Consider the following 13,207-nt stretch of genomic DNA (forward strand, 5'->3'; position numbering starts at 1 on the left):
AATGATTTAATAGTGTTAAAATATTCTGGAGACACCCTGCTTCCTAGACCTAAGGTCCAGCAAGCAGGCTGTGCTCTTAGCTTGACATAACAACAATCCTTTGCATTCTGTATGATCTCGCCCTCTGGCAAAGGGTACTGCTTTCACCAACACCAGCGTCCACTGAGGGATTTACACCCCCTCTATTTCCCAGGGACCTCAGAGTCAATGTGGTACAACCTAAAGCTATCTATCACTTCCCTTGACATTTGTATCTGCCAGATGAACCACATCAGGCACTGCACTCCTGTTCGTGCTTGTTCTGTACCTCACTGTGAGACAATGCACTTGGAGACTGTTCCCACAGGACCCAGGAAAGATACACATGTGCCTGCTGTGAGAACAGCAACTCAGAACCTAAGAAGGATTATGTCATAGTTCAGCCTACTTGCGGTTTTTTATGTTTATCAAGCACTGCCTTGCCCCAACATGTTAAACCCTCCTGCTCAGGAAAGGGTGCTTCTGTTTGCAAGTGCTATTTTCATCACTCTGAAATTAATTTAACTTCTATTTGTGTCCTGACTCTGCTGTATCTAGCTTGCTTTGTGTGGCTCTGGCCACCAACAGGTTAGAGGCCAGTTATGGTCCAACTGGCAATAGTAATGGTCAACAGGTTATCATTAAGTCGGGTCAGCTAATCTCTCAGTTATTAGTGACAAAGGAATGATTTACAGAGATTATTTTTATAATAAAAAGAGGCATAAGATTTACAGGAATAGGGAAGTATAATAAGAACAGAAAAGTAGGCTGACTTGCCAAGTTTGTCTGCTGGGCTATTGGGAGCATAATGGAGAGTTTTACATGAATACAATGAGTACTGGTTTATATGCAGTAAAGAGTTTATTCAAAAATTTAACTTTACTGCATACTAATTATTAGCAGATATAATTTCATGATTTTCTAAATTATCTCAAATGAAACCCATGGAGTCACAAATTTAGATCACAACTCTGGTTACGGGTGTGGCAGCAGTTCTTAAACTTCTTATTAAGTCATAAGAATTTAAGGCAAAAAGCATTTTATTGTTACAACTTTTTTTCAAAGACATCACATTCATTCTACTAACTCAATAAGGAAATGGACTCTAATAGCATTTTGTAATATTTTAGAAAATTTTCATTTAACTGTGTTTTTAAAAGCATATTTTCCTAATTTAAAAAATTCACCTTTCTAATAACCTATCTCATATTCTCCCAAATTCCAAAATATAAGCAAACTGGAAGTCTAAATACTACTACTACTAACACTAATAGTAATAATAATAATAGCACTTACTTCTCAAGGATGTTGGAAGAATTAAATGATTCTAAAATGCTTAGCATAATAAGCAATGTATAAATGTCAACTGTTCTTATTGGGTTTTGGATTAAATGCCATATCAAAGATAATAACATGAATGCCTTTCTAAGAAAAATGCATCTTATTATGCACTCTAAATGAAATATTGAACAGTTTCTTCCACATTTAAACTGCCTTCCTTTCTCAATACATAGTTCAACATCATCATGTAAAAGCAGTTTCCATTTTGGTGCTGTTCCCTGTGAATGATCATTCCTAACTGCCTCCTCCTTTTACCAAGTTTTGATACTTTTCAAAGTACTGTTTCAAAATCAAAGATACTGTAACTTATTAGGTTATTTAATTTTCCAAGGATTTTAAATGAAAAGAAATCCTCATCATACTAATGTAACTTTGAATTAACCTAAATGAATTATAGTTATATAAATACTAAGGAAAACAATTTTAAAACCTCAAATTTCACAAGGGTCATTTAACTGCCAAGATTTTAAATTTCAGGATCCAATATTATCGATGTGCTTATGATTTAAATTATGAATGCCCATGAGGTAAGAAACATCCTGAAATTACTTGCAGATTCTGTTTTGTTCTCTCAAAATTTCCATTTTTATATCAATATTGATAAGCCATGTACTCCTTTTAATTCGATCTTTTGTAGTCTGAGCTCCTTTTATTGGGTGTGTATACATTTACTTCATTCCTATACTTTCCTAGACTGCTGTATTATTGTTTAATTCTATCTTCAATAATTCTTCATCTAACTTATTCTAGCCTTCCTTATTATAGCTGTACCAAAATACAATTTTCACTTCTACTGATTTCAACACAAGTTTTACTGTGTTTCTAATTTACCTAAACAATTTATTAAAACTATAGTGATATCATTAAATTTCATTTACTTCCAGGTACTTCATGATTTCCAAATAATCTTTTGTCTTCTGGGGGACACTCTGGGATTCATTTTCAATCTGGAAGTCCCAACAAAGGGGCCAAAAGCGGGGCTTGTTTTCTGTGGTTTTGGGGTGTTGTTTCAGGGTGGTTTTTTAAAACCAGTAAGTGACAGTAGCGTAAATAAATTCCAACTCTACTTATTTTTATTCTTTTAGAATCCGAAGATGGTCTAAAATTTTCCTGTTCTGCCTTCTAATAATAAAAAAATTCACACTTCCTGCAATAACTTTGTCTCAACTTTAAGTACAGTTTTTAAGTATATCTTTAATCTACACTAAAGTTAAAACCAAATTCATGGCATGACACCCAAAAACTTCAGACTCAGAGGAACTGACTAACTGAAGCTGCCTAAGGCTTAGCAAATGTTTTTCTTTTTGAAATTCTGAGTTGTGGAATTATTTAAACTTGAAGGGGATTTATTCTGATTTCTCCCGCACTATTTTCCTAAGTTTTTCTTATTTTAACACTTCTCTGAATTTTACTCAATCTCGATTTCCCTGAATCTCTCTTGAACAGATTCCATGATTAATAATAAAAATTAAAACTGCAGCCTTAAAATCAATCTCTAGTCATTTTAAAGTTCCTTGCATGGAGTGTTTTTGTTTTCACTAAACCTTACAAAGTTTGTTAGTACCTCAAAAAAAAATCACCAAAATATTCACAAAACTATTAAATCATTACTGAGAAATTTCCAGTAAAGAATGACAAATTTAGTCTACCATTATCATCATCATGATCATTAGTTTTTTATCTCTGTAACCTCCAATGTGGGCAGTATTGGAAATAGAGAAAAGAAAGACTTGCTTTTTCTGAAGACTTTTTGAAAAGTTTTACTTTTATTTAATCCTTTTCCTTTGGTCAATTTATCCAAAGGGGAAAAAAAATAAAACAAAACAAATTCTTGGAAGCATCTATCTGCACGGATTAGCACAAAGTACAGATAAAACAACACAGATTTACCACTGTATCAGGGTTAAAGCCTTTTGATCAATGCTCGTTTAGATCTCTTAAAGATTTTCCTAACTGTACAAGGTCCCTTTCTATCTGAAGCAAGGAACTTAATTTTGTTCTTTCATTCACAAAGCAAATATACACAAAACATGAGAAAACTTGACACAACATTAAATCAGGATTGAACTTCTCCTAAGGTTTTTTCCTAGATTTTTGAAGTTAGGGTCTTACTTTCCTCTATATTAGATCTACAATGTGTGACAGTCCTATGGTGAGGGACCTGCCATCAGCTTAAGAGCAACTCTCCTATTCACTAGTTATAATAATGCATTCACAATTTTATCAAATAGACAGTTTAATTTGGTGACATCAAATTCTTTTAACTTGATTTAGCAAAGTCTTCCCTCCCTGCCCTTTTAAGAAGTCTCTGTTTTAAATATATATATTAAATTCAGCTTATTTTTTAGACTCTTTACTGAAGTACATAGAGAGATTTTAAAGAATGTTCACTATGCATAAATTCACATAACTCCAAGCTTTTTTTTCTGAAATCATCCCAGTTTTCATTTCTTATGCCACAACAATATTACATTACAATCATACATCATACTTGTTTAGACATTCCCCAATTGATGGGCATCCCTTTGATTTCCAATTCTTAGACACCACAAAATGTAAATATTTTTGTACAAATAGGTCATTTCCCTCTTTGTTCGATGTCTTTGGGATATAGACCTAGCAGTGGTATTACTGGGTAAAAGGGTATGCATGGTTTTATAGCTCTTTGGGCATATTTCCAAATTGGATTAAATGGTTGGATCACTTCACAATTCCACCAACAGTGAATTAGTGTCCCAGTTTGCCCACATCCCCTCCAACATCTAACATTTTGTCATATGAGGTACTCTGATAGGTGTGAGGTGGTACCTCAAAGTTGTTTTAATTTGAATTTTTCTGATCACTAGTGATTTAGCGCACTTTCTCATATGACTATATATAACTTTGATTTTTTTTTTTCTGAAAACAGTCTGTTCATATCCTTGACCATTAATTTATCAATTGGGGAATGACTTGTATTTTTATAAATTTGATTCAGTTGTCTATGTATTGAGAAATGAAGCCTTTATCAGAGATACTTGTCACAAATTTTTCCCCCAGTCTTCTGCTTTCCTTACAATTTTGGTTGCATTGGTTTTGTTTATGTGAAACCTTTTTAATTTTATATAGTTGAAACTATCTATTTTACAATGCTCTCTATATCTTCTTTGGTCCTAAATTCTTCCCTTATCCACAAATCTGTCAAACTACTCCATGATCTTTTAATCTGCTTATGGTATCATCTTTTACATGTAAATCATGTACCCACTTTGACCTTATCAGTACACAATGTGAGACCATGAAACATATTTCAGATTATAAAAAAGGGAGGATATTCCTAACTAGTTTGTCATTGCCTATTCTGTGGAGCTATCCTCCTTTACTCCCCCCTCTTCTATACTTTCATAATATGAATTAACCTTTCATCTTCTTTCATGAAAAGATAAAGTGATAAATTTTCCAAATTATACTTGCTGGGTGAAGTAGCCTAAAGGTCCTCTACCCACCTAATTGCAAAAGATATGTTTGGGTTAAGACTTTATTGACTTCAGGGCACAATTCAATTTTCTTATCAGTGAAAGTGTACTCCCTTTATCCTAATTCTCAGTTCATAAAAGGAGATGCAAAAGTAACTATTAATACTGAGTTCATGATATTCACGAAATTTGACTGAGTTCGAGTGGATTCAAGAACTGACATTAAGGTGAATTCCTAACTCCAATACAGGTCAGTTATAAAAATGCATTATTACTTTGGAAAGATTTCCTTACTATTTTATGAAATTTCCTTCTCTGCATAATTGTTTTCCATGCTTCCTAATATTTTCAGAAAAACAGCCCCTAGTTGGAAAGGAGAAGAGAGAGAGAGTTTTGACTTCTCACAGATAAGTAAGGGAACGTAGCTGTAAGAAGTGATTACCAGAGTATGGATATTTAGGGTTGGGTGAGGAAAGATTTTAACTTTTTCTTTATGGAATTCTTGCATTTTGTGGTCACGTGTCATCTCTGACCAAATCTTTTCACATCTACCCCCAAAAGCAGAGAATAGGGGCAGCTAGGTGGCACAGTGAATAGAGCACCGGCCCTGGAGTCAGGAGGACCTGAGCTCAAATCTGGCCTCAGACCCCTGACATACTTACTAGGTGTGTGACCTTGGGCAAGTCTCTTAACCCCAATTACCTTGCCTTCCCTCTCAAAAAAAAAAACAAACAGAATACATGATAATGAATGAGAACAAGGCATGTATGCCTATGTGGAAAAAAAAAGATTTTTTGCAAGATAACAAACTGGAATATCTTAAATGCATAAAATTTTATAATTAGAGGGCATCATAGTTCAATCAAACATTAAGCTTTTATTATGTGCCCAGCACTATGTTAAGCCCTAAGAATACAACACAATTGAAATGGTCCCTCCCATCAAAGAGCTTACATTCTACCAGGGGAAATAATATGTCCATCTATTAATATGTGCAGAATGTATAAAATATGAATACAAGGTAGTTTAAGGACACTAGAAACTAAGAAGATCAGGAAAATCTTCATGTAGAAGATAGTCCCTGAACTGACTCTTGAAGACAGCCAGGGATTCCAAACAGCAGTGAAGAGGGAGGGGTACTTTCCAGGTATGAGGGTCAGCCAGTGAAAAGGCAAAAGAGATTTTTGTGTGCAAAACGCCAAGAAGGCTAGTATACCTGAATCATAAAGAATGTATCACATAGAACTTCCCTCCCACCCTCCCCCTGCCCCAGTGGAAATATAGGAATGAGACAGGATATAGAAAGCTCTAAACGTCAGACAGAAGGGTTTACATTTGATCCTAGTGGTACTAGGGAGCCAATAGAGTTGAATGAGACAGAAGGAATGGGACATAGTTATATCTGCACTTTAGGAAAATCACTTTGGCAGCCTACTTTGAGGAATAGGATGCATTGGAATGAATTAGACTTGAGGTAGGAAGAATAAATAGGAATCTATTGCAATAGTCCAGGCAAGAGATGCTAGGATCTGAATCAGGGCAGTGGCTATGTGAGCAAAGAGAAGGGAATTTATGTAAAACATATTGGAGAGATGGCTGTGCTAAGAGAGAATCATAACCTGAATATGGCACTAAGGTTGTGAACTTGGGTGTCCAAAAGTAATATGAAAGTTCAGAAGAGGGATAAGTTTTTGGGAAAAGATCATGAATTTTGTTGTAGATATGGAGAGTTTGAGATGCTTACAGGACATCCAGTTTGAAATGTCAAATAAACAGCTGGTGATATAGAACTGGGGATCATCAAGTTTACAGAGATCACCTAGTCCAGCTTGCTCAATGTACAGGTAAGGAAATTGAGATCTATAGAGGTCTTCAGCCTTGCCCAAAGACATCTACTGAATTAGTCCTCAAGCCAAGACTAAAACTCGGGTCTCCTAATCTTGCTTTATTTCTGCATTACCATGCTCCCTCAATATAGAAAACAAATCCTTGATTACCATTAGAGGTTATAAAATCTGAATTAGCTTTGAAAAGTAATAACCCGAAGAAGGTAAAGATTAGTAGCAACACATAAAACCCCTGAAAATTTTTCCAAGGCATTTATTCAGGTTGAACCTCAAATTTTCTCATCTGCTAAATGGAGATAATACATTATGTTACAAACACCCAAAAAAGGATCAAATGATATGATAAATGTAATTATTATTACTCTATTCCCATTTCCAGTAATAATACCTGATTCTTTCACTTTTTTTTCCTGTGATACAGGTAGGATAAAAACTGAAAAATATGTCAGAAGAAAATTACAGTCACTTGGATAGGTATCAAGTAGGACGCTTGGCAGAGTTATGCATCATTATTGATGAAAATGATAATGTGATTGGTGCAAAGGACAAGAAGAATTGTCATTTGAATAAGAACATCGAAAAAGGTACAGTGACACTCACTTCAGAAGCTTCCCCAATATTTTTAGTCTGAAAGATGTTGTGAAATGTGGGCTGTGACTCATAAAAGGATGAATGACCCTATGCTCTTGCCATTTGTAATGTTTTAGATTAAAGACGTGATTCTTAATCTGTGTGATTTTGATTTTCCGTGTAATTTTTTTTTTTGCTTTTCTTTTTGGAGGGGGAAGGCAGGGCAGTTGAAGTTAAGTGACTTGCCCAAGGTTACAGTGTTAAGTGTCTGAAGCCTGACTTTCCAGGTAATTAATGACAAATGAGAGAACTAGGAGAGCAGATGCTCACCTATGCTATGCCTATATGGTCCCGCCTTCAGATTTTGGCTATGGTAGTATGGCTGTGTTTGAGGACAGTACAGAAGAATAAAGTAATGATCAGCATACATCTTATATTTAAAATATGTTTAAAGCAGTTCTTCACTTCTTTTCAGGTCTTTTACACCGTGCTTTCAGTGTTGTCTTGTTCAATAGCAAAAATCAGCTACTGGTGCAAGAGAGAGCAGACAATAAAATCACCTTTCCAGGTGAGTATCTCCACTTGAATATTATTCCTAAGATTTCAGACAGAACTTCATTGTTTGGATTTAGGGGTAACTGATGAATAAATTAGTCTCCCTTCTCTTTTTTTTTTTATCCTATCACTCTTTGATCCACTAGGCAATGTGAAATGAGTTTTGTTATACTCATTTCAAAATAAGTTATTTTTCAAGGAAATGAACTTCAGAAGTGGAAACTCTCAACTACTTGGGAATGAATCAAAATGCTAAAGATATTTTAATATACAAAAAATGCTAAAGCTAAAATAAAGATTATGCCTAGGAGATTTAGGACAAAACTTTTCTTGTACTTAGTTTACATTTCACTTGTGTTTTATTCCTACATGTCTGGACATGCCTTATCCCCAATAAATGTTGGAATTACTGAAGTATGGTCAAATAAAAAGGAAGAAAGAGATAGAGCAAATATAGATCCAGGTTTAATTTCAGAAGTGAAAGCTTTGTGAATTTTTTTGTATGTGACCCATTCAAAGATCTTCAGTGAACAGTCAGAGAGATCCTAGGAGGTTCTATTCCAAACTGGCAATTCGAAAAATTAACAAAACACCAAGACCAAAAAGTCATTCACGAAAGAGGTCTAAATGAAGTCAAAGGTGAAATTATTAAATTTTTGGTCAAAATGTTCATTCTGGTTTCAATTATTACTGTGCCAGAGAACCTGGAGGGTTGGGATATGCAAGATGATATCTGTAAAATGGAATGGAAAGAGAACTAAGACTTCCTCTTTTCTCTGGCCCCTGTCCTGATAGCCATTTCTTGTTTTCTTTTTTTTCTCATCTATCTTCCTTATTCCTTCCCCCTTCTATCCTCTTCTCTCTTTGTCATTCCTCATTTTGATTTTATGATGATTCTGTGGTAAATATTCCATTATGACATCTAAGCAAACTAGATCAGGAATTCTTAAACTTTGTATCTTTCTTCATGTGATGGTTCCCTTTGGCAATGTGATGAAACCAATGGAATCCTTCTCAGAACAATGTATTTACATGGATAAAATAAAATCAGAAGATTACAGAGGAAATCAGTATGCTGAAATGTAGTTATCAAAATAGTAATAAACCTGATTCACAGGTTTAGCAGCCCTAGACTAGATGATGTCTGAAGTCCTTTATATCTATAAAATCCTAAAAATTACAGACACATGAACTTTACATGGTAATATAGGTTGAGGTACTTTGTGGCTTTGCATAGTGGCTAAATGATATTTTTCTGACAATTCCCAGTGGTTTTTTGGGTTTGTTTTTTGTTTTTTTTGCTTTTTGGAGGGGTGAGGGGAGGAGAATTGGGGTTAAGTGACTTGCCCAAGGTCACTTAGCTCGCTTTTGTGGGTGTGTGTCAAGTGTCTGAGGCTGGATCTGAACCCAGGTTCTCCTGACTCCAGGGCCAGTGCTCTACTCGCTGCTCCACCCAGCCACCCCAATTCCCAGTGTTTTGTTAGTGGGATAATTCATAATTTACTGATTGCTTTAGGGAACACCCTTCAGTGACTCCTATAGTTCTTTTCTATATCATACCATAGACTATCATCTTAAAAGCATAGTTTAATTGGGAGTTTGTCTGCCCAAAATGCATTTCCTTTAAACATCTGTATTGGAACTTGTTTGCAATATTTATCTGATCACTCTAACAACTTTGTGAAATAGATTTTCTTACATGCCATATTGCAAGTGGTCTTCCTGGTGAAAGAGAGATAAATAAATTCTTTGCATGGAAGCATTAGTACTAACTTCTGTTTTGTTTGGAGGCTTACAAGAACACAGGGATAAAAATGCATCCTATCTTCATTCTTTTAGGGTACCTTACTGACTCTTGTTCTAGTCATCCATTAAGCAACTCCCTAGAACTGGATGAAAACGATGCCATTGGAGTAAGGAGGGCAGCTCACAGACGAATACTGGCTGAATTAGGAATTCCCCCGGAGCAGGTAATCAATTTTATTTCCCAGAAATCGTTACACCAACTACAGGAACTGAAAAGTAATTACATAGGGAAAGTTAAAGGTGTTCTGTGCTTGGAGTTAGGTCAACTCTAAGATAATTGACTTAAGATAAGCTGCCTTGAGTAGGCTTTGATCTAGTGATCAAATTACATTCAAAAAGCAATATGGTGATGTGTTATTTATCCAGGATTGTAGCGAAAAATTTGAGTTCTACCTGCCTGAAGTTCTAGTCAGCTGATGGGAGGCAGCATGGAGTGGTTGGAGAAAGTGTGAGATTTGGTGTTAGACGACCTGGGTTCAAAGCCCACTTCAGATATTGACTCATTGCGTGATCTTAGGCATCTCTCTGTTCCTTAGTTTCCTAATCTGTAAATTGAGGGGTTGAACTGATCTTTAAGTTCCCTTTATGATCTAAATCTATGATCTGTTTATTCTAATTTGTTGCTTCTGATTTCTGTAGGTGGGATACCATGTAGCCAAGGTCTTGGAATTTTAGAATCATTGTGCATGAGAACAAAAAGAAACTTTTCTTTTCATCCTCATTTTACAGATGAAGATAATGAGGCACGGAGAGTTATATGTGACTTGTCCAAGGTCGCCCAGTAGATTAGTGACTGAACTAAGACTAGAACCCAGGTCTCTTAACTACCAGCTCATAGTCTAAAGCAAAAGATGCATGTAGGCAGCATAGCAAGAATGAATATGTCCCTTCTGAGACAAAACCATTTAAAAGAAATAAGATAAAGCCTAGTTCGGTGAGGGAGCCTCATATTTTTCCTTCTATGGTAGCAATCAGTAATTAATTCTCTAGTGCCTGAATGGCCAAGGACCTAAGGACTCAAATATTTGCATGGTGTAATATCTTGCCATACAGGCAAAACCTGCCAATATAAATTAGCAGTTATAATTCTTAAAAATTAATCAGGGTTTTATCACTTACTCTTCTGAAATTAAAAATTCCTCAAACCATGAAAGCAAAATTTGCTCAAAATAATAACTAGTAATACCAAACTTCTGTTTTCCTGCCTCTCCTAAAGTTATACAACTGAATACTGAAATGGCATAACTTTAGATGGAAATTCATATCCTGACTGGATTTATCATGATGAACATGAAAGTTCATTTTAGGAACATTTTATTCTCTTTTGTTGCTTCAGCTAACGTTTTTAGTGACAGTTTTAAAAAGGTCATATCAGGCAGACCATGACGATATAAAGTAGCAGTTATAATTCTTACAATTTAGCTGTCTCTGTTCAGGACTCTTTACTTTCTACAACACTGACTTTCTCTATTTCAACTCGATTTTTGTTGATCATACCATCTTGCAAAAATTATAGTAATAATCTCTTTAGTGCATCCTGTTGCTTCAAAAGAATGGTTTACTGATCACTCATGGTAAAAATTTTAACCATAGTCCAGGGGTTATTTTAGCAATTGGGGACTGGCTTATCAAATGGAGATTAAGTCGGAGTGGGACTTTTTAAAAGGATGACAGAAGGAAGATTTGAGCATTTATTAGGAACTAGCTTTTATGAAACTCCTAATATGTGTCTGGTATTGTGCTAAGCCTTGAAGATAAAATGAAAAATTTAAATAGATAAAGAAATTAAGTAAGAACTATATAGATTAAGGGAATTGTTCAAGGTCACTCTGCTATAAAGTGGCTAGTCTGGATTTTGAATGCTTGTCCCCTGACTCCAAATCCAATATTCTTCACACTATACTAAGTCCTTTCTCTGCATTTAGGAACTGAAAGCCCTTTTTTTTTTTTTTTTTTTTTGCTAAGATAGGATTGCTAACAGTGTACCAAATTTGGTCTCAGGTTACCCTGGGTGATATCATCTATATGACACGCTACCATTACAAGGCTCAATCAGACAAGACTTGGGGAGAACATGAAATTGCTTACCTCCTATTGATAACAAAGGATGTAACCTTGAATCCAGATTCCAGAGAGCTGAAAAATTATTACTATATGTCAAAGGAAGAACTAAGAGAGATCCTGGCAAAAGGAGACAGAGGTGAAGCCAAGATTACTCCATGGCTAAAACTCATGGCAGAGAATTTTCTCTTCAAGTGGTGGGATAGCTTACCTAATGTGAATCATTTTATTGACCATAAAACAATACATCGATTATTAAAACCATAGATTATTAAAAAAAAAAATAAGGTAAAGTCTATACCCAACCAAAATCTTTAATTATTGTGAGTAATAGAATAAATAATTCTAATCTTAGAACTATACATGAATAAGGGAAGTAGGGTGGTAATCAAAAGTTTCTATTTGGTTTTAGGGTGTGTTATAGGTTACAGGTATATCTAATATCTCTAATTATACCTCACACTTCCTGCTGGAGATAGACAGCATTTGTCAGACTGATGCAAAACATCAACCTAATTTGAGCTACTTTTTCCTCTCTCTGAAAGTCTAGTTTCCACCTTGCCTGGGTTGTACTGTGTACAGACCACTATGTTAGCCATTAGATGAGATAGGAAGTTTAGATAAGACAGAGTTCCGAACCTCCCAGAGTTTAAGGGATATGAAAAGTACACAAATTACTATGAGACAAAATAATACACATTAAATGCAAAAGAAAGGTACAAGTAAACCTCTCCATGAAGCTCAAGAGGGACTAAGCTGTAGGTTCTACGGGATGGAGAAGAACAATTCATCATAGCCAAGGTTGTATCACACTCTGCTAAAATTAAAAATTCCTCAAACCCAGGTCCTCTGCCAATGACCAATTCAATGACCTTTCTACTCTAAGCAACCTTATGATATACAAGCTGCTTAGATGAACTCTAGCACAATGCTAAATATTCTGGGGTTCCAGAGCCTGTCTTTATTAAAGTAGAATTTTTTTCAGTGCTTGATTTACATTGACATGCCTACATTTGGAAACTTTTATTCTTTAGCCATAAATTGTATATTAATAGGAAATGAGAGTGAAAAGTAAACTTTGCTTCTTATTAATGAATGATTTGAACAAATCAAAAAGAAAAAAATTATTTTTTCCTTTATGGGGATTGGGTTTTTCTGTGTTACTTTTAATTAGTTGTATCATTAATTATGTCAGACTAACTTACAATAGGCTGCATGAATACATTTAAGCAATATACACATTTTAAAAATGAATAAAGTGATGCTGCAGCATATCCTATTGTCCAGACTTTTATTTAATGAATGACAACATTCAATTCAATTCTGCCAACCCATATTAGAGGCATAGTTTTACCACTACTTAGTTTTGTCCCCTTCTAGTCTGGAGTGTACATTTTATTATCTAAGTGTAGTCGTTCTAGACTCAAATGAATCCCATTCCTACTCTCTTGGCAAGTCAAGTCCCCAGAAGTCTGGCTACATCTCTCCCTTCATGTTCCATGAGTAACCCTTTTTCAATGCTATCAGCTCAAAATCCCAATGGTATGTTTGCCA

General features: G+C 35.1%; 1 protein-coding gene across 1 annotated transcript; it reads left to right on the forward strand.

Annotated features, from left to right (window-relative positions):
• Window positions 1–4,978: 4,978 nt before the first annotated feature.
• LOC138159805 (isopentenyl-diphosphate Delta-isomerase 1-like) lies at window positions 4,979–12,907 on the forward strand. Its single transcript, XM_069086108.1, has 5 exons — window positions 4,979–5,064; window positions 7,083–7,245; window positions 7,707–7,799; window positions 9,626–9,756; window positions 11,594–12,907. The coding sequence occupies exons 2-5, from the start codon at window positions 7,104–7,106 to the stop codon at window positions 11,918–11,920; spliced, it is 693 nt and encodes a 230-aa protein (XP_068942209.1). The 5' UTR covers window positions 4,979–5,064; window positions 7,083–7,103; the 3' UTR covers window positions 11,921–12,907.
• Window positions 12,908–13,207: the final 300 nt, after the last annotated feature.

Source organism: Petaurus breviceps, unplaced genomic scaffold (assembly GCF_028583685.1).
Source record: "Petaurus breviceps papuanus isolate PSGF00001 unplaced genomic scaffold, PetGlider_PUasm1.0 178, whole genome shotgun sequence".
NCBI lineage: Eukaryota > Metazoa > Chordata > Mammalia > Diprotodontia > Petauridae > Petaurus > Petaurus breviceps.